Source organism: Podarcis tiliguerta (genome assembly GCF_965153285.1).
Source record: "Podarcis tiliguerta genome assembly, chromosome: 12".
NCBI lineage: Eukaryota > Metazoa > Chordata > Lepidosauria > Squamata > Lacertidae > Podarcis > Podarcis tiliguerta.
This window is the reverse complement of record NC_139545.1, coordinates 50,501,214-50,523,099: the sequence shown is the minus strand read 5'-3', so window position 1 is coordinate 50,523,099 and position 21,886 is coordinate 50,501,214. Positions and strand designations below refer to the sequence as shown.

Below are 21,886 nucleotides of genomic sequence, written 5' to 3'. Positions count from 1 at the left end.
ATGAAACAGCAATGCAGTTGTTTGCTGATGCCCCACTGATCCTTTTTGGCAAGGATTTAATTAACACATTTTTTTATATGTGTTATAAGCAGTGGCACATGAGACAGCCTTGCAATGGCAGAGCTGAGTTTATCTGGAAAGGTATGGTGTCAGGTGAGATGGTAGCATAGGAGCTCTGGGGTGGTGGCCCCCAGGTCACCACTACCGGCCCTGCTGGGAGGATGCCTCTGCCCACCCCCACCCCCCAAAGCCACTGCTGGTTACAGCCTTAACAATGCTTCCTATTGCTTTGAGATAATGCACAATTGGCTGTGAACTTTGGATATACTGTTTGAGCGCAATGGTTTAACCAGGGATTTTGTACATGAGAATGTTGGCAAGAAATATAAATTTGATAAAGAGGTGTCTATAGCCAAAAGTAATAATACTATACCAGAAAAGCCATTAATCTTATAGCAAAGAAGAAATAAGAATAAGGCATCAACGTTCACAATCTGTTTACCGAATGACAATGAGACATTCCTAAATTTCAGGGAGTCAGCATCTAATGCCTTCTGGGTCAAATTCAGCCGGCAGATGGTACCAAGTCCAACAACTGTTAACTTATGTTCCCTCTTCTCCTTGACCTTTTGCACGAATCAGGCAGCAAGAGGGGGGCAAAGGAATTATAGGTGTACAATGTACTCGCTGAAGGGCATTGCCAGCACATTTCACTGTGAGAATTTGAGTTTGGGGTTCTTGGCTTATCAGTCCTAACAGCTTCTTCGTAACGTTCTTTATCAGCAAGCTAGTTGTGAAACAATGTGCAACTGCCACATGAATGATAGAACAAGAATTGTTCAAGTTTCAACTGCTGAAAGTTGAGTAAGCTAGAGATGATGGTAGATCAGCTGTTCTATGCCATGTTATCACATATTTTTTAGACAACTTTGTTCTGATCTCTGGTTTATTCTCCTGAGCTGCCAAATAATTCATTAGTAAATATTCTACACATTCCACTTTAGAATCCGAAAGTCCCGAACAGCCACACAATTTCATCTTCTGTGTCTATGGTTCACTTTAGAGGATGACAAATGCTTAGCCTGTGATGGGTTTTCAGAGGGAAAAGCTCTTAGAAGAGGCTGGCAGACCGAGATGATTGCTTCGTAATTCAGCATCAGGTTTCCCGGAAGGTTTCCGTGCTGGTGGTGGCTCTTGGAGATGGCAATCTAATTTCGTTATGGTGAATCAGCATGGAATAAGCAATTGCATTTGTATTTCATGCTCCCTCCCTCCAAGAAGTGTGGGTTTCCCTACAGCACAGGTGGGGAGCCTGTGGCCCTTCAGATGTGGCTGAACCCTCCCGTCATCCCTCACCACGGGGCAGGCTGACTGTGGCTTATGGGAGTTGGAGTCCAACACCATCTGGAGGGCCCACCAGAATTCTTTGGGCCTTGCTCAAAAGCAATTCAATTAAAGTGATTGCAGCTGGATAGGGAAAGCAGGGTCTTCTCTGGTCAGACCTCACCTGGAGTACTGTGTCCAGTTCTGGGCACCACAGTTCAAGAAGGACACTGACAAACTGGAACGTGTCCAGAGGAGGGCAACCAAAATGGTCAAAGGCCTGGAAACGATGCCTTATGAGGAACGGCTAAGGGAGCTGGGCATGTTTAGCCTGGAGAAGAGGAGGTTAAGGGGTGATAGGATAGCCATGTTCAAATATATAAAAGGATGTCATATAGAGGAGAGAGAAAGGTTGTTTTCTGCTGCTCCAGAGAAGCGGACACGGAGCAATGGATCCAAACTACAAGAAAGAAGATTCCACCTAAACATTAGGAAGAACTTCCTGACAGTAAGAGCTGTTTGACAGTGGAATTTGCTGCCAAGGAGTGTGGTGGAGTCTCCTTCTTTGGAGGTCTTTAAGCAGAGGCTTGACAACCATATGTCAGGAGTGCTCTGATGGTGTTTCCTGCTTGGCAGGGGGTTGGACTCGATGGCCCTTGTGGTCTATTCCAACTCTATGATTCTATGATTCTATGATTCTTTTTTTCTGATAAGGCTATGGGATGATGTTCCAGAAGACATTCCATACCATACTTCCCTTCTAACTTGTCAAAACACTTATGAAATGTTTTGGAGGCTATTTGAGATTAGGCTATTTGGTTTTATGGTTTGGCTTTCGAATAAGATAATGCTGATGTTCACTGCTATTTTTTTGGCTTGTCGGGAGCACGTGGTTTTAAGGGTGTAAATAGAGATAGGCGACTCAGTCTATTTCTGGTCCATGTTATTTTTGCATGTGTTCATGAATAAGTATGTTCCACCCCACCCCAGTTCTACATTAATTTGTGATGAAAAAATAATCATGAAAATTCATTTATAAAAACACATTTTAAAATGATTTTCTCCCAAAATATGCATTTTTGAACATTATATCTTTTGAGTTGAGAACTAATTTAGGACATTCAGGAAGTATGAAAGCTGGTGGATAATTGAGTTCTGAGCTGTACATTAGTTTGGGAGGTGCAGACTGAGAACATACCTATCAAGAAAACCTGGTTTCTGCACCCTGCATAAATTAGGTATGGCAAGAATGACTGCTGATGTGTGCTTTTTTAGTGTAAACTCCATTGCATTCCATATTTAAAACCACAGCAAGAACTCTTACATGGAACCACCTCTTTCATCCTGAAAACACAACCATTGTTTGCAAACTTTATCCTTTAATTCCTTCAGTTCTCAACTTCAACCAAAACAAAGTCTTTTTAAACTGTATTGCTCACTTATAATCCTTTCCCACTTCCATTCCATTCCTCCTCCTGCTCAGTGGCGTAGCGTGGGTTGTCAGCACCCGGGGCAAGGCAAGTAATTTGCGCCCCCTAACCCTGGGCAAGGCAAGTAATTTGCACACCCCCCCGCTGCACTGTCCCTCCCCCAGATAGTCCCTCGCTCTCTCTCCGCACCACACCACACCGCACCGCACGCCTGGCACCCTCCCCTCCACAGTGGACGGCGACCCGGCGGCTCGGATCAGATTCGCACAGCCAGCACTGCAGTGAGAGAGAATGAGTGAGCCAGGTAGGGGCAGAGAGCTGTGAGTGCGAGCGCCCCCCCCCCAGATGTTGCGCCCGGTGCGGCCGGCCCCCCCTGCACCCCCCACGCTACGCCACTGCTCCTGCTGTTTCACCTACCGGTACTTCCTTTGCATTTACCTGTTGCACCCTCTCCCACTATCTAAATATAGCCAGATAAAATTGTTTTTTTAGTTACTGTAAACCCCAGCACACCTCACACAACTCTGTATGCATGGGGCCCCTGCTGTCTCAGGGAACGACACACCCTTCTCTCCCTTCCTCTACTTTTGGTTCTGAGCTGGTAAGTTCTGATCAGCACTGGCAGGGGTTGGAAGGGAGATATGGGAGGAGATAGGAAATATGGAAGAGAGTGCCCAGACTGGGGTTGGAAAGAAACTTCACAAGCGAAACAGCCCTTCAATGGACAGAGAAGATTGAGTGCCATCTCAAGACAATTAAACAATTGCCTTAACATTGAAGACAGCAAGAAGTGCTTAACTGTATGGATTAAACCACTCAGATTTCACATGGGGTAGAGCGAAAACAACAGTGTCCAAAAACTGAAAATCTAGTGAGTTTCCCCATTTTGCTACTCAAAAATTTTGCAGAATTTGTATCTTGTAAATGAGGTTTTACTGCAATGTTTCATTTACAAGTGCTTTTAGCCTTATGGACTTTTTCTTGATTATTTTGGCAGGCATGAAACATTAAGTCTCTGAGCTGCCAAATACTGTCAAATAATAAATCCCACTGTATACGGACTAGCTAATGCTGTCAGACGCTAAATGCCACTGCACGTGAGTTATTAACTGCTGTCAAATAATGTATAGAATTACATACCCACTATCAATTACTGTCAGACATGAAATAAGGAACTCAAATACAACAGAAGATCCAATGTAGATATCAACTACTTGGAGCATATGCAGCAAATATTCAATCTCTCAGAAGATATCTAGAAAATATTTAACATAGGAGAAATGTCGGGGAGTGAATTTATATCATGTCAAAAAAACACGATCATCGTGTTTTGTACTGAACCCAGGTGCCCCAGTCTAAAGATTTAAGGGGAACAGTACCTTCAGAGCACTTCCTTCCACTTGTCAACAAATCACTGAATTCATTTTTAAATTGTATTGAAATTATGTTTTCGGTTATAAAAATTTTTATAATGCATTTTATTTTTGTGAGCCTCCCAGAGAACCTCTGTTATTGGGTGGCTGCATAAATGAAGCAAGTAAATTAATAAATTATTGGTGAGGGTTGGGAAGAGATCCTGAAACATGAAAATGCAGGAAGCTGGAACAGACCTTTAGCCCAGCATCGTCTTCCCATTAGTGGCCAGAAAGTTCAAGGAAGACCACCATCAGGCCATGAAGCTGGGAGGCCTCACCTGATCTTGAGTTGCTTCCCAAGAACTACATCTTTCGTTAAAGGCACAGTGCTGATGAATATGGAAGTACCATAGAACTATGAGGCTTAGTAGACCTCTCCTCCTCCATGAAATTCTAACTTCCTCTTTCAAGTAATTTAAGCGACTTGCCATTACCACATAATGCAACAGCAAACTGATTATGTGATGCATTAAGAAGCATTTCCTTTTGTTTGTCAAGAATTGCCTACCAGTCAGTTTCAATGGATGATCCCTTCCACCCTAAGTTCTAGTATTATGGGATCGGGCATGTGCCTCCACCTCCTCCGGAGAGCTGCCCAGAAGGAAAAGATGGTTATCCACTTCTCCTGTGGCGTACAGAGAGAATACCGTTTCCTAGACCCTCTTGTATATTTAGCAGAGAATATTATGTGTGTCGTGGGATGCGGGTGGCGCTGTGGATTAAACCACAGAGCCTAGGACTTGCCGATCAGAAGGTTGGCGGTTCGAATCCCCGCGACGGGGTGAGCTCCTATTGTTTGGTCCCAGCTCCTGCCAACCTAGCAGTTCGAAAGCACGTCAGAGTGCAAGTAGATAAATAGGTACCACTCCGGTGGGAAGGTAAACGGCGTTTCCATGCACTGCTCTGGTTCGCCAGAAGTGACTTAGTCATTCTGGCCACATGACCCGGAAGCTGTACGCCAGCTCCCTCGGCTAATAAAGCGAGATGAGTGCCGCAACCCCAGAGTCGGTCACGACTGGACCTAATGGTCAGGGGTCTCTTTACCTTTACCTATTATGTGTGTGGAAACCTATTTCCTTCATCTCTAACAGCAGGATTAAGGACCAAATGTTTCCTAATTTTTAAATAGGCATTCATTGTTTTCTTCCCCCACTTGACTAGAAGCTATCGTTGTCTCCATTACTTTTTCAGACCAAGGGCCACATTCCCATCTGAGCAACCTTCCATGCCAGTGGTAGTTGTGGCGGCAGCTGGGGGGGGGAGGAGGGATAACACCCACCCACATTTATTGTGTAGCAGTATTTGCAGATCAAGTACTTCTAGGGAGTACAGTGGTGCCTCGCAAGACGAAATTAATTCGTTCTGCGAGTTTTTTCGTCTTGTTAATTTTTTCGTCTTGCGAAGCACCACTGTGCATTGACGGTTTCCCATAGGAATGCATTGACGGTTTTTTAAAAAAGGCGCAAGACGTTTTCGTCTTGCGAAGCAAGCCCATAGGGAAATTCGTCTTGCGAAGCAACTCAAAAAACGAAAAACTCTTTCGTCTTGCAAGTTTTTCGTCTTGCGAGGCATTCGTCTTGCGAGGTACCACTGTACCTGATCTCAGACAAATCCACCACAGGACAGATGCGTCCTGGTTACTATGAAAAAAAGAAGGGCAAACTATGGAGATTTCAATGAGTAGAAAATGAGAAAGCTGCAGGAAAAGTGCACTAAAGGAGATGAGAAAACAGAAGCTCGTTAGAGTCACAGAGATTCCTATTACTTGGTGTCTAAACAACTCATCTGTCAATCAGAGCTTCACTCATTGGTGAAAACACTTAAAGATGGATCATCTCACAGAGATCTGCACATTTTGCTCCATAGCTTCCTTTGTAGGAGAGCTAAAGGCATACTTAACACACACACATACGAAGACTGAGAGTCTGGGCCTCTGCTGGCAGTGGGCCTGGTACATTAGTACCTCCTGTATCTACCTCTCAGTGGTCCTGCTTGGCATAAAATGAGAAATTCCCCAGATAACTTAAATAGCAGCCCTGCTCTCCCTGTATAGCCTTTGAGTGCATATGGTCACTTGGCTGAAATGAGATGTTCTTCCACACATCCCGTAGGTGATTCTAGCAGCTTTTAAGTCATCCAGCACTCAGTACAGAGGCTACTCATGCTCTGCAAGAGATTACGCTACACACATACTCTTGAGATCAGCACAGCTCTTGGTTCCTTCCATGGGAAGCTAAAAAGGCTCCCATTCCAGGTAACACCCAGGTATGCTGGGGAAGGGTAAGAGCTCTTTAAGCTGTAAACCTGGTCACATAATAATGACTGGGACTGGCATTATACACAACCCTACAGCACTTCGCAGCACTGGGCATGAGGCTGTAAGTCTGCTAAATATTTTGGAAAGCTGTTTGTTCGCTGTATATTTGGACACTGCTGAAGATATCGTAACCTAATTTTGCATTATGGTTCCTGAGATACAGTTTGGATACAGTTGGATACCATTTTGATACAGTTGGGTACGGTTGGATACCATTTTAAATTAAGATGGTGGATGGAAACTTTCAAAACTGCCCTGGTTATTTGGTTTCTTAGAAATCCCGAGCAATGCTGGGTACAAGGCTCCTAGCGTATGTTATAATAGTGTATAACATATTGCCTGATAGTATATAATAGTGTATAACATATTGCTCTTTGCATTAGACAAAAATGCACACTAAGGTTCTCAAGGTGCTAAATTCTGCATCCAGTATTAAATGACTAGATCCGTGTGGCAACTGGGAGGATTCTCAGAGCAAAATGACATAGTTGTGCATATGGTTAGGTTTTCAAAACCAAATTGTGACCCTTTTATGATGGGCATGCTTTGACAGAAGCACCGCAGCTGCTAACAAGCTACTATTGGGCAGGTGCCTGCAACATTTGGCAAAGGGTGCAGAGCAGCAATTATACTATTCCCTCTGTGCTCTGCGGAGGAGTGCTATCAATCCATACATAATTCAAACTAGCTTTCCTTTGCCCCACTATCATTTGTCTCGAACAATGCGAACTGCAGTAAATCTCAACAGATTTCCTTGGTGGTTGTATTTGGAAGAGAATATATTCAGGGCTGATGTAATATGCACTTGAAGAAATATCAAAACAATGTGCCAAGGAAACCCAAATTTTGCATCCAGAGAACAACATCTCTAGGAAACTGTAGTCATTTTTTCTTTTTCTTTTTTTGAGGGTGTGTGCAATTATTTCCCAAACTTCCACAATTCTTTGCCTTTTTATTTCCTGACTGATAGTTGCTTTGATATCATTTTTAATTGGTCTATATCTTAGGAACTTTATTCCTAGCCAATCAGAAATCCCATAGTGAACATGATGTCATGGTTAGCTTTTAATCCATGACAAAGTCAGTCAAGAAGGAGGGCAATCTTCTTCGATCAGTATACAGTAATCCTGGGATTCAGAAGTAACCCACCTCTAAAGAGGGAAATCCCATTGAGAGCTCTTGATAGAACTACAATGACTTTGTTTAGCCACTTTTTAAAGCTATCTAAGTCACCTGGTATCACTTTTGGCAGTGTGTTCAATGGGACTTATTTGCACCTAAGTGTGCACAGTGGTTGCACCATTAATTATCCGTTGTGTGGAAAAGTACCTCATTTTATCTGTTTTGAATCTGTGCAGTTGAGGCTGCACCATATGCAACTGAGTCATTGTCTTTTACTGAGATCAATGGGGATCGTCCAAGAATACCTCTGGGGTATGAAAGTTAATTTGTGTGGCCATTTCTTTCTTTCTGACCGTTTTACACTTTACGGGAATTGTCTATAGTCTGGATAATATTTGAGGCTTCCCCTTTCTGCAATGAAAAGTTTCCTTGGTTTTATTAAATTGTAAGCGAAGGTGCACTTAACGAGAAACAATTCCTTCCTATGCCACATTAGCAACACTAAACCACTTTTTATGACTTTAAGATTTCAGCTGGTGTCCTTATCTAGTCATCTCCTCCTTTGCTTTGCTGTTCAGAAAGTGTTTCCCAACCGTGTGGCCAAACACAGATAATAGCTTCACAGTGAATTTTGCAACGAGGAGTAAGTTCTGCTTACGAGAAGAATGCAAAAATGGCTGACTTGACATTGCTGGGAGCTAACAACTTCCGCCGCTTCACTCCCGAATCCTTGGTTGCCATTGAGAAACGCATTGCGGCCAAGAAAGCATGCAGAGACCCACCCCCTGCGGAGAAGCCACGCCCTCAGCTTGACCTACAGGTATTCCAGAAGCTGCCTGCCCTGTATGGAAACCCTCCTCTGGAGCTCATTGGAGAACCTCTTGAGGATCTTGACCCCTACTATCATGATCATAAGGTGAAGAAATGTTTTGTGGTCCATAGGCTTTGGTAATATAATGAGAAGGGGACGGGAACTGCATTATGAGAGCCAGTGTGGTGTAGTGGTTAAGAGCAATAGTCTCGTAATCTGGGGAACCGGGTTCGCTTCCCTGCTTCTCCACATGCAGCTGCTGGGTGACCTTGGGCCAGTCACACTTCTCTGAAGTCTCTCAGCCCCACTCACCTCACAGAGTGTCTGTTGTGGGGGAGGAAGGGAAAGGAGAATGTTAGCCGCTTTGAGACTCCTTAAAGGGAGTGAAAGGCGGGATATCAAATCCAAACTCTTATTATTGATTGGATTTATTTGAAAGAAACAAGGTGATTGTAGGAAGGTGGAGAGTTGTGTGCTTTTTAAATAATTCTAATAGAGCTTCATTAACATTGCAGATTTCCTTATGACAGTGTATTCTCCTTGATTTCTAGCGCAGCGTTGAGCAGGCTTTAGCCTTAGCTGATAACTACAATCCTGGAGAGAGACTGAGAAGAACTCCCTATTGGCTGACAGGACTGTAGCATCACAAGTCAGCTTCTCCAGTTAGCGCTGGTCAATCGGCAGTTATTCTACTAGGTTTTCATTCTCTTTCCTGTGCTTTTTGACAGTTCCACCCCTTCATTTTTTATATGTTGTAAGCTGCCGTGCACACGGTTTGAACTTTGGAAAGACGGCGCACAAATAAATGCTTGATTGTCACATATCAGCCCCTAGAATCCTGCTAGCCCTTTAAGGGGAGCAAGTTAGGAAGACAGGGGAACCTCCAGCAGCTTTCACAGTCTCTCTCCTGCCTTTCATGAACACTCCTGACACCTCTTTTGTAGCCTACTTTTTAAAAAGACCTCCCAAATTCACTCCCCGTAATTGATATACAGTGGTGCCTCGCAAGACGAAAAGAATCCGTTCCGCGAGTCTCTTCGTCTTGCGGTTTTTTTCGTCTTGCGAAGCAAGCCCATTAGCGGATTAGCGCTATTAGCGCTATTAGCGGTTTAGCGGCTATTAGCGGCTATTAAAGGCTTAAGGGATTAGCGGATTAGCTGCTAAAAGGCTATTAGCGGCTTAGATCAGCTGATAAGCGGCTTAGATCAGCTGTTAAGCAGCTTAGCGATTAGCTGTTAAGCGGCTTAGCAATCAGCTGTTAAGCAGCTTAGGGGCTTGGGAAAAAGGGGGGGAGGGGAAAAAAACCCCAGGAATCGCAAGGCATTTTCGTCTTGCGAAGGAAGCCCATAGCAAATTCGTCCTGCGAAGCACCTCCAAAACGGAAAACCCTTTCGTCTAGCGGGTTTTCCATCTTGCGAGGCATTCGTCTTGCGGGGCACCACTGTACTTAGGGACAGAGCGCATCATGTGATATTAGCATTAACTGACATAGAACAATGTTTCCAGTTAATGTATTTCCACCCACAGACATTTATGGTGTTGAACAAAGGGAAGGCCATCTTCCGATTTACAGCCACACGTGCTTTGTACATCTTTAGCCCTTTTCATCCAATCAGACGAATGGTAATTAAGCTTTTGGTACATTCATATCCTTTACGTGAAGAAGAAGTGCAAGAGCAACAGACCTCTCCTGTTCATTGTTCCTCAGCAAGTGCAATTCAGAGTGTGCTGCCTCTAACCAGGAAACCTCCATTTATCTCTCATGGCTACTGGCTATTCATGAACCAATCCTCCATTCATTCATTTATCTATTTTATAGCCTTCTGATTCAGAGGCCACCTGCACATCACATGGCAATGGATCCCATTATGGTAGGGTTAACCAACAAGGTGGCCTCCAGATGTTCTGGACTTCAGGTCCCATCAGTCTCAGACAGCATGGCTAATGATCAAGATGGATGGGTACTGTAGTCCAACAACATCTGGAGAGCATAACATTGGCTAATCCTGCATTACGTTGATGGTGGTTTTTTGTATATGTGTGTGTTTGTGTGTGTGTGTAAAGAATCCCTCTTTGTTGTTGTTGTTGTTGTTCAGGACAAATATGCATCTAACCAATGTCACTGGTTGGCCTTGAGTTCCAGTATTGAAATCTCTCCCAATGTCACACTGCTGCCATTCAGTCAAATTCTGTTGTAATTCAGGAAGAGAGATATGAGGTGTATCCACACCTGGAACACAACTCCTTGTAAGGCAGTCTTCCCTAGGATGGTACGCTCCAGATTCTTTAGGCCAGTGTTTCCCAACCTTGGGTCTCCAGCTGTTTTTGGACTATAACTCCCATCATCCCTAACTAGCAAGACCGGTCGTCAGGGATGATGGGATTTGTAGTCCAAAAACAGCTGGAGACCCAATGTTAGGGAACACTGCTTTAGACTACAACTTCAATAATCCCCAGGGCCTTAGCTATGCTGGTGGGGCTGATGAAAACATCTAGATGGTACCATGTTGTGGAAGGCTGTCATAGGGTGTGTGAAAAGTTGTGCTACTTCTACAAACCTAATATTTTTATGGGGATAATATTAGCAGTTTGTGGGTGCTCAACATTATACCAAGGGAAGGGTGGGGGACCCCCCCCCCACATTTGAAACTGAGAATCCGTAGGAAATGCTAGTGTAAAGTTTTTCAATTGTCATTTTCCTTAACTCCTGTTACTTACATTGTTCACTATGTTTATTATGGTCACTATTTTCACCAATTGCGTCTTCATGGCTCTTGCGGACGTGCAGTCAAATAGCAGTGAGACTTCCTCCACGAAGTATGTTGAGTAAGTAACTTTGGTGATGTTGTTCCTTCTATTCCGACTATATTCTCCTAATACAGGACCTAAAAATGCAGAACACACTGTGGAAAAATGTGTCTTATGCAAGGATTAATTCATATGCTCCTCGTTTGAGTTTATTTCAAGCTTGGATGCCTTTATCTGGGGACTATTACACACAGCTAGGGATGTCAGAGAATGCTGAAGAAAATGGAAACAGGAGCAGAAATGGCTAATGTTAATTAAATTAAAAAAAAACACAACAGAAATGGCTAATGTTCGCTTATTCAATGCAGTGAATATGGTCAGTATTGAGTGCTGTTGCTGTTTTCAGTCCACAAACAATATGTAATGGAAAAGCAACTTCAACACTGATTTTAAATTCATAATCTAAAATCATGTATCCAACAAAGTAATATTCAGAATGCCCTCTGACCAAGCTGCTATCACTTTTGTTGTTGTTGTAGAAAATTGGTTTACTCTTAGTATGCCTTTGTTAAGGTCAACCCACAGTCTTTTCCTATACTTAAAAAAAGGAATTATTACAGTTTATTAGTCCCTTATAATGCCTCGAGACAGAAAAGGACCAAATATCACATGAATGCTCACATTCCATTACTCAATGGGGAGTTGGCAAATCGGCATACATTTAAAACTGAAAACATTGGGGTAAGCCAGAGGAATGTATCTTATGATTGTTACCCTACTTTATGTGTTGACCTTGTTTCCCTGTATACTTTCACTCCCCAGGTATACTTTCACGGCCATTTATTCCTTCGAATGTCTAATCAAGATATTGGCAAGAGGCTTTTGCTTGAATGAATTCACCTTCCTTCGAGACCCATGGAACTGGCTGGATTTCAGTGTTATCGTGATGGCGTAAGCATCAGTGTTTGCTGCAATTAAATAATTTCCTTTCAAGAAATTGGACAGTGGTGGCTAAAAGGGACATTTAAAAACAACAACATAGCATGCACTTATTCCCCTTCCATGTTTAGAGTATTTACTATATTCTTCCATGTATAAGACTGTATTCCCCCCCCCCCCCCAATTTTTTAAGTTTTAAATTGGAGGTCGTCTTATACACGGAATGTTGCAATTAATTATTTCTTACTTTTGGGCTCAAAAAATAGGAGTCGTCTTATGCATGGGGGCATCTTATACATGGAAAAATGTTAGTCTTGACTCTGGTCTCTGAGCCTAAAAGACGTTTGAATTCATTTCTGGGTAAAAAGCACATATAAAAGCTATTAGAGGAAGGAGAGAAAGCTCTTATCGAGGCAGCTGCCATTCATATCACCACGAAATGCTTTCTAGTTCTCTACATTTCGCTCATGAAGATTTTGTTGCGCTGTCGTAAAACCTGGGATTCCCCCCAAATGCTGAAATAGTTATTCATCAGCTTCTCCAGTCTAATATTTTTGCAGGCATTAGGACCAGAGATTGGCTTCTCAGGAAGCTGAATTCTGTTCCCCATTACTACATTCTGCACTCTCTGTATATTATGCCCGATTCCTCTCCATGCAGCGCCGGTACTAAAAGGACAGTGCTTTGAGAGCCTTGCCTGCAGGCAGCACTAACACACCATTAATTGCAAATGGCTCCTAATAGAGGATTGCAGGTCCCTGGAGGAAGCATGTGTCTCGCTTCCATCCTGTTTGGGACTCAGCAGGCAGAGAGCTGATCCAATCCCCTGGTCCACTCTGCTCTGAAGATAAGATACTTCTTCGCTGAGGGTTTTTGACTCCCATGTTGCTTGAGGTGTTAGAACTGGCTGTTCTACCACATATTTTGCAATCGTTGGCCCCAAAATGTGTGGTAAAATTACCCTCCTCACCATTGCCTTGCTGAGGTGGTACAAAGGACCACACTAGGGGATTGGCGAATCTGTCAATTTTAGCTTCTCTCAAAATGCCAGGATATTGATAACTGTTAAGTTGTGGGTTGACATATCAGACGACACAGCGATTTCTCCAAAGCAGCTCTTTATTGTAAGCTGGAACAGAACTGAACTGAGGAGCTCAGTCAGCCTGCTTATATAGAGCTCCACTAGAATGCAACAGTAACTATTTTCTGTAACTAGCCAATCTCTGAACGTCACTTTCAATCCTTCATTTGCATACAAACTATCCAATCACTGAACGTCACTTTCGACCCTTCATTTGCATGACTATCTACAGTATCCCCCTGCTGGCCCAGGGTGAGAACTTTAGTACATAACAATAACTTTCCCCAGAGCTGTACTTTTGTGCTGAGAAACTGTTTCATGTTCAAACTTCTGACTGTGGAACCATATTGTAGTTTTAAGCCCAGAAGCTCTGCTGAGGGGAATAAAAGGGAGCATGAGCAATTTACAGGCCTCAGCAAAATCTGCTCCTAGTCCCTCAGCCTGAGGTAAAGTTCTGAGCCTGACTAATACCTAGACGGAGCCATGATTGGCCAGGAAGTGCCCAGAAAACTTTGGAAAGAGATGTGGAAGTAACAATATTCCTTTATAAATCTGAGGTAAAAGGCTACCATTTGAGCCTAATACCTAAAATAGAAGACGGCCCAGGAAATGTCCCAAGCTCTTGAGAGGAACGCTGGGGTAGAAAAGTAAAAAATACATCAGTAAAATAGTCACATGTCACTTGAATACACTGAGATAAAGGCCAATGTCTATGGATAGGCCTCTGTGTAGGCCTGAAGGAAAACCAAAGTTCTGGTCTTGGCTAATACAAGCATGGAAGATTGCCTAGATGTCTTGTTTTGAAGGAAGGGGTGGCCGTGGGGAGAGGGAAATATGAAACAAAACCAAAATCAGGCCCCAAAGGCGACCTCCTGCTATAGGCCTCAGCCTGAAGTAAGAGCCCCTCAAAAAAAAAAAAAAAAAAAGGCTCATGTAATGATTACAGTGGTACCTTGGTTTGCATACGCTTTGGATTACAAAAACGTCAAACCCAGAAGTGCGTATCCCGGTTTGCAACCTTTTTTTTGGATTACAACCCATTTTTGGGAGATTACGAACAAAGAATTTTGGAGCACCTTCGGCAAAAGCGCGCCTTGGGTTACAACCTGTTTTGGTTTACAAACGGACCTCCGGAATGGGTTATGGTTGTAAACCAAGGTACCACTGTATTTACAAACATTTAGCAAAAATGAAACTAGCTCTGGCTAGGCCGAGTCAAATCTTTCCTACCACGCTTCTCACTATATTTGCACCTCCAAACTGATTGTTGCTAATTAATATTAATTAATTTTAAATTAAAATTGATTTTAATTTTAAATTAATATTATACAGTGGTACCTCGGGTAACATACGCTTCAGGTTACATACGCTTCAGGTTACAGACTCCGCTAACCCAGAAATAGTGCTTCAGGTTAAGAACTTTGCTTCAGGATAAGAACAGAAATTGTGCTCCGGTGGTGTGGCGGCAGCAGGAGGCCCCATAGGCTAAAGTGGTGCTTCAGGTTAAGAACAGTTTCAGGTTAAGAACAGATCTCTGGAACGAATTAAGTACTTAACCCGAGGTACCACTGTATTATATAATATATATATTGTTGTATATACAACAAAGGTCCTTCCGGATCTTTGTTGCATATACAATGGTGCCCCGCAAGACGAATGCCTCGCAAGACGGAAAACCCGCTAGACGAAAGGGTTTTCCGTTTTGGAGGTTCTTCGCAGGACGAATTTGCTATGGGTTTGCTTCGCAAGACGAAAATGCCTTGCGATTCCTGGGTTTTTTCCCCCCTCCCCCCCTTTCCCCCAAGCCCCTAAGCCGCTTAACAGCTGTTCGCTAAGCCGCTTAACAGCTGATCTAAGCCGCTTATCAGCTGATCTAAGCCGCTAATAGCCTTTTAGCAGCTAATCCGCTAATCCCTTAAGCCTTTAATAGCCGCTAATAGCCTTTTAGCAGCTAATCCACTAATCCCTTAAGCCTTTAATAGCCGCTAATAGCTGCTAAACCGCTAATAGCGCTAATCCGCTAATGGGCTTGCCTCGCAAGACGAAAAAACCGCAAGACAAAGAGTGCTTTGCAACTCTACGGTGCTTTGCAGAGCTGTAGACAAGCTCCTGGATTTTAAGCCTGCATTGCAGGGGGTTGGGCTAGATGACCCTGAGAGCCCTTTCCAACACTACAGTTCCATGATTCTAAGGGCTGTCCCTCTGCTTCTGCCAGGCCATTGGTTTTCTGGACAGTGAGAAAGAACTTAATGTCCCCCACCCCACTTGCTGATATCAGATTCCATGGGGGGGGGGCGGTCCTGTTGGCTTTTCGCAGTATAGTAGCGCAGAGAGCTTGCTGGGGAGAGCTTGCATTAAAAAGAAGGGACTCAAAATAACTTAAACAAGGTTTAATAAGAAAAACAAAAACTCCTTAAACACTAAATACAAACAAACAAACACGACCCAACCACCAACCCATCCCCAGGGTTAAATGGCAGAGCTAGGTGCTGCTCCTTATATACTGTGGCCAATTCCCAACACAGCTTAATCAGTGCAACTCAGCAGCACCTGCTATGCCTCACAGCTGCAAGGCTGGATCTCATTAGTTTACTCTGGCCCTTGCTCTGGCCCCTTAAAGGTATACACATTGGGTGAAACAATGATGAACCTTTAGATTTAAAGAAACAGTTCAACATTTCCCCTGCGGTTCATCATTGTGGAACAAAAACATACAGCATACTTTGTACATGTTTTTCATGTGTAACCTTTGGAAGTGCTTTAGTAAAAATGTCTGCAATTTGATTGTCACCTGGAACATATTTAAATACAACCATTTCATCAGCAATTAGTTTCTTTACAAACTGCAAACGTAATCTTAAGACTCTAGTGCGCTGCGTATTGGTTTCTGAACATAGGATAGCGAGTCCACTCTGGGAATCAAGGTAAACTTTTACTGGTAGTGTTACTTGCATCTGTAGGTCTGCAAATACCTGCATATACCATTCTATATCACGAGTGGCCTGAACGCATGCACATAATTCACTCTCTGTTGTGGAGAGACAAATAATGGTTTGTGTCTGGGACTCCCATTCAAAAGGACAACCGTTATAACAAAACACCATACCAGACACACCCCTGCAATTATTTTGTTCCACTGCATGAGATGCATCGCAGAAAATTTCAAAACCTTTGTCAATACTTGATGTAAACTGCAACCTATAATGTTTCATATTTTACACTTGGTGAATAACACAAATCATAATCTTCACCTGGAATTTGTTGAAAACCTCTAGTGACTAATGTTGCCTTGTACCTTACAACTTCATTTTTGTCATTCATTTTAGCTCTATAAACCCATTTTGAATCTATAAGTCTCATATCTGGGGTTTGAGGTACAAGAGTCCAAGTGTTGTGCTCTTTTAAAGAAGCTATCTCAGAGTTCATAGCTTTATTCCATTTTACAGCTTGGTGCTTAGGTAAATTCTGAACATCATTGTAGCTTTTTGGCTCAAAGACCGCCTTATTGGCATAGACAGTATTATAATGCTCATCTGCAAATCGTTGTGGCTTCTGCCTCTTTCAATCTGAACGTCTCAGTCCGGAAGGAGAGTCAGACTCCTCAGACTTAACAGGACTAGGTGAACTACTAGTTTCAGGTTGTAAACCATCATTGTCAGACTGAAGAGATGCCTGTAGGCTAAGCTCACGGTCAGAAAACTCAAGAGAATCTAACCTCCCCTCGGGTGCCTGTAACTTTAAATCATCAAACAAATTATCAGATTCAACAGGCTTTTTGTCTTCTCCCATTAATTCAGAAGCACCATTTCCTGCAGCTGCTGCTCCTGCTTCCTCTTCTTCCTCAGTTTCATTTCTACCATCAGTATCTTGGAAAATAGCAACTCCATTCCAATTTACAGTTTGTATCATGCTTCTGGTAATATGAAATTTGCCAGTTGCTGGTATGTAAATTCTGTACGCCCCCTGCTGGTAGCCCATTAATTTTCCCTGAACACTACGCTCACCCAATTTCTGCTTAGCGGGATAATGCATAATTACATCTGAACCCCAAATTCGTAGGTATTTCAGATTAGGGCGTTTTTTAAACAGCTTCTCATAGGGAGTGACATCTAAACCAGAATGGTAACTGCGATTCCTAACATAACAAAACGCATTGAGCGCTTCAGCCCAAAAATCTTTGGGCAGATTAGCATCGTGCAGATAAGTTTTAACCCCTGCCTGCAGGTCACGCTGCACAACTTCAACAAGCCCATTTTGCCAGGGACTTCGGGGGCAAGATAACTCATGAGTAGTCCCCCGCGCTTCCAGGAATTTCTCAAAATCCTCAGAAACAAATTCCCCACCCCGGTCAGAAAACAGGTTCTTAATTGGTTTGTTAAAGTGCGTTTTTACCCAGTTGCAAAAAACTTTGTACTTCTCAAATGCTTGGGACTTTTCAGCTATTGCATAAGTCCAACAGTATCTACTATACTGGTCTATCAGGGTAAGCCAGTACTTAGAACCTCCTAATGATGGTGGGAGTGGCCCAACTAAATCACAATGTACACGCTCAAATGGCTCAGTTACTTTCCTATCTGAGCACCTACCCTTGCGTGCAACCTTGATCTTATTTTTGCAACAGGATAGGCATTGCATAAAGAATTTACATGGTTTTAAGTTGAGGCCATTAACAATATTCTTTGTCTTAATTACATCAGCAAAATTCAGGTGTCCCAGAAGTCTGTGCACCTCGTGGACACACCCGGAATGTGGCCTTACATTCCTCAACCCCTGGCTTGACTGTGCTGCTCTGCAATTTATAGGTGATTGGGAGTAGGTGCGAAAATACAGTCTATATAAACCATCAGATTCCCGGGCATATAATAGACGTTTGTTCCCCTCAAAAAACTCACACATTGAATTTAAGAAACGCACAGTTATGCCTTGACGAGCAAAACACCTTACTGATAATAAATTGTCCACTGACGGGCAGTAAATGCAGTTTGCTATAGTAATGTTTAAAGAGTCAAGTTTAACAGTACCCCTGCCAAGCGACTGCAAGACTTGTGAATTGGCTAAATGTACATTACCAATTTCCTCTTCGAAAGAAATAAACAAGCTTCGATCGTTGCAGACGTGCTGAGATGCACCTGAGTCCACAACAAAAGACTTCCACTTGGCACCTTTAAGTCTTTTACGATCTGCTGTCCGAGCATGAAAAGCTCGCGGCTCTTTTCTGTCTTTACGGTACGATGTCGGCTGCTGGGCTGACGACCGTGACTGACGAACAGAAACAGTCTTGGGAGTACTTTGCTTTCTTTTGGATCTGCAGTCCTTTGCAAAATGTCCTTGCTTATTGCAGAACCAACAACGCTTTGCAGCTTTAAACGCAGTCGTATCACCACCAGCTTGCATGTGGCGTCCCTCATTACTTCTGGAAACAGGAGTGCTTATGGCACAAGCCTCCCTACTGTCCAGCTCGCCCATTAATCTTGCCGTTACCCCTTCCACAGTTAATTGTGCTGGTGGAATGGCAGATATCTGGCTAGCTATACCATCAAAGTCCTCATTAAGGGAACAAAGGATGATAAAAACATACTGAATATCAGGTATCTCCATGTCCCTTCGAATTAATTCGCAGCGTATTGCCTCCAGACGTCTCAAGTGTGCTGCCAAATCACCACCAGGCTGCAACTTCGTCTGGTACAACTGCTTGAAATACGTCAATGCAGACGCTGACTCTTTTCTAATATGCACTGCTGCAAGACTGTCCCACATTTCTTTGGCAGTTTTCTTATTCCTTATATAGACTACTTGCTGGTCGCTGACTGCCAAATTAATTATCGCCCTGGCTTTCGCATCTCCTTTCGACCAAGCATTAGTCACAGGGTCAGGAGGGTCATCAGTTACATAGGTCCATACATCTCTAGAGGTCAAAAGCGCCTCCACCCGAAAAGACCATAAACTATAGTTCTCATCTGTTAGCTGTGGGAAGACTAGAGCCTTCTCTGCTTCAGGAACCCGGTCAACCATTCTGGAACTCTTCCAGACCCACAAAAACTACGCTAACAGGAGAAGGAGTTTTCAAACCTTTCTCAGAGTCCAAAAATATGTAGTCATCCACTCAGCAGCTGGGCCCATAACCAAAGATGTTGGCTTTTCGCAGTATAGTAGCGCAGAGAGCTTGCTGGGGAGAGCTTGCATTAAAAAGAAGGGACTCAAAATAACTTAAACAAGGTTTAATAAGAAAAACAAAAACTCCTTAAACACTAAATACAAACAAACAAACACGACCCAACCACCAACCCATCCCCAGGGTTAAATGGCAGAGCTAGGTGCTGCTCCTTATATACTGTGGCCAATTCCCAACACAGCTTAATCAGTGCAACTCAGCAGCACCTGCTATGCCTCACAGCTGCAAGGCTGGATCTCATTAGTTTACTCTGGCCCTTGCTCTGGCCCCTTAAAGGTATACACATTGGGTGAAACAATGATGAACCTTTAGATTTAAAGAAACAGTTCAACAGGTCCATGCCTTTAGAGGGCATTTTAGCCCTGGGCAGGTGGCAGCGCCACTTCTTCTTTTTTAAAAAAATATTTTATTAAGGATTTTCTTGTTTTACAGAAGTAGGTGTAATGCCTCGTATTCCCCCCCCCCCATGTAACATTTTTACAAATCCGTTTCATTTGTTGAGGCATTAGGGGGAGAAGAAAAAAGAAAAAGAAAAAAAGAAAGGGGGGTGGAGGGAGGGAAGATGGATGGGGGTGGGGTCGGGTGGCAGTGTTTCTATTACGCTTAATGTATGTAGAGTTTGGTGTCAGCGTTGCTTGTGTTGTTCACTTGTGTTCCTTTAGTGGTGAGAGAGGTTGGGGTTGGCCTAGGGTGTGATTGTTTGCTTGTGATTGGCTGTGGTGATCTTTGTTTTCGTGTGTGAGTGGGGTGGGTGGGTGTTTTGGATCAGGTTAGCCATATTGATCTGTATGCTGTTGGTGGATTATTGTCATTGTCCTGTTGGGCTGTGTATGTGATAAAGGGGAAGGCGTCTTCTTCTGTTTGTCCCCGTGTCAGTTTCAGTTTACAGTGGTGCCCCGCAAGACGAATGCCTCGCAAGAAGGAAAACCCGCTAGACGAAAGGGTTTTCCGTTTTGGAGGTGCTTCACAGGACGAATTTCTCTATGGGCTTGCTTCGCAAGACGAAAATGTCTTGCGATTCCTGGGGGTTTTTTCCCCCGCTCCCCACCCCCTTTTTCTAAGGCACTAAGATGCTAATAGCCTTTTAGCAGCTAATCCGCTAATCACTTAAGCCTTTAATAGCCGCTAATATCCGCTAATAGCGCTAATCCGCTAATGGGCTTGCTTCGCAAGACAAAAAAACCGCTAGACGAAGAGACTCACGGAACGGATTCTTTTTGTCTTGTGAGGCACCACTGTATTAGTTAATTTTTCTAGTAGGGCTGTTTCCCATACTATTTGGTACCATTGGTCCATGCTTACTCCTGACAGGTCTCTCCAGTGTCTGGTTATGGTGTTTCTGGCTGCTGAAAGTAGGTGGGTTATGAGTTCTTTGTGGTAAGCAGCGCCACTTCTGAATGGCAACAAATTGTGATCATGTGATTGTGCCATGTGATCAACTGCAGTGTTCATTTACCCAGAATATAAGGCCTCCCCAAGTTATACACCTATAGGTCACGGCATGGATTTGGGGGTAAATGGAAGATGTCAAGCAGCCGCTGCAAACTGGAAGCTAGACTCTGCTTCCATTCAAGAGCAGCATAGCTGCCCACTGCCACTAAAATGCCTTTCATAGGCACAGCAAGGAGTATGTTGAGCAGAGCTACAGCTGGATCAGGCCAATAATAATAATAATAATAATAATAATAATAATAATATTAATTTATTTATACCCCGCCCATCTGGCTGGGCTTCCCCAGCCACTCTGGGTGGCTTCCAACAAAATATTAAAATACAGTAATGCATCAAACATTAAAAGCTTCCCTAAACAGGGCTGCCTTCAGATGTCTTCTAAAAGTCTGGTAGTTGTTGTTCTCTTTGACATCTGGTGGGAGGGCGTTCCACAGGGCGGGTGCCACCACCGAGAAGGCTGGTTAGGGGACCAGTGCTGCTGCTGTAACCCCTCCCCCAAGTTTGTATTTTTTTAAAAAACTTATTTCACATTTTGATTTTACAGACTTCTGGGAGAGTTTATTGATATGGGCGGTGTTTCCGTCCTTCGGATGTTCCGGGTGCTGAGAGCTTTAAAAACCGTTTCCATTATCCCAGGTATGAAACATCTCTGAATTCTTTCTGACAGCAATCAGGTTGCATTTGCCCTTGCAAAGTTCAAATCTATGTGTCAATGGCACATCAGATGCATATATTTCAATGGTATTCATTTATCAGAGACAATCGTGTTGTAGCTGTTCCTTTGGGGGGGACACATATAGGAAGGCTTGCTAGCTTTTTGCCCAGATGAGTTGCTATAGCTGTCATTTTCCAGGCTTGAGCATCACCCCATGCCCAGTTCTCTAGACGTGAATCTCTAGGTTAGGAATGATGCATCTTGAGGCTCGTGTGTATGCATCAATGCACCTAGATGCATTTTTGTTATTGTAATGCATTTCAAACTGCTTTTAATGTTGTGTTTTAAATGGTTGTAACCTGCCCTGGGACCTAAGGGTGAAGGATGACTAAATATTATATTATAATAATATGATAATCTT

The 21,886-nt window shown here is 43.3% G+C and overlaps 1 protein-coding gene and 1 long non-coding RNA gene across 10 annotated transcripts in view; one reads left to right on the top strand and one right to left on the bottom strand.

Annotated features, from left to right (window-relative positions):
• Positions 1-14,119, bottom strand: part of LOC310661136 — a 41,718-nt gene extending 27,599 nt beyond the window's left edge. The window contains exons 1-3 of one of the 5 annotated variants that reach the window (XR_014503762.1): positions 13,772-14,119; positions 11,946-12,134; positions 11,137-11,303 (exon numbers count right to left, since the gene is read on the bottom strand). This is a non-coding gene — a long non-coding RNA (uncharacterized lncRNA). Of the gene's footprint in view, positions 1-11,085; positions 11,304-11,940; positions 12,135-12,823; positions 12,922-13,075; positions 13,170-13,771 lie in introns of those variants that run through there. The other 4 variants (XR_014503763.1, XR_014503764.1, XR_014503765.1 and 1 more) reach the window with 4 other exon arrangements.
• The window catches only part of LOC310660804 (sodium channel protein type 5 subunit alpha-like), a 45,883-nt gene continuing 36,915 nt past the window's right edge, over positions 12,919-21,886 (top strand). For 3 of the 5 annotated variants that reach the window (XM_083406052.1, XM_083406053.1, XM_083406049.1), the window contains exons 1-2: positions 12,919-12,999; positions 21,355-21,446. In XM_083406052.1, coding sequence (XP_083262178.1) covers positions 21,377-21,446 — 70 coding nt within the window. In that variant the 5' untranslated portion in view covers positions 12,919-12,999; positions 21,355-21,376. Of the gene's footprint in view, positions 13,000-13,672; positions 13,744-13,803; positions 13,834-21,354; positions 21,447-21,886 lie in introns of those variants that run through there. The other 2 variants (XM_083406050.1, XM_083406051.1) reach the window with 2 other exon arrangements.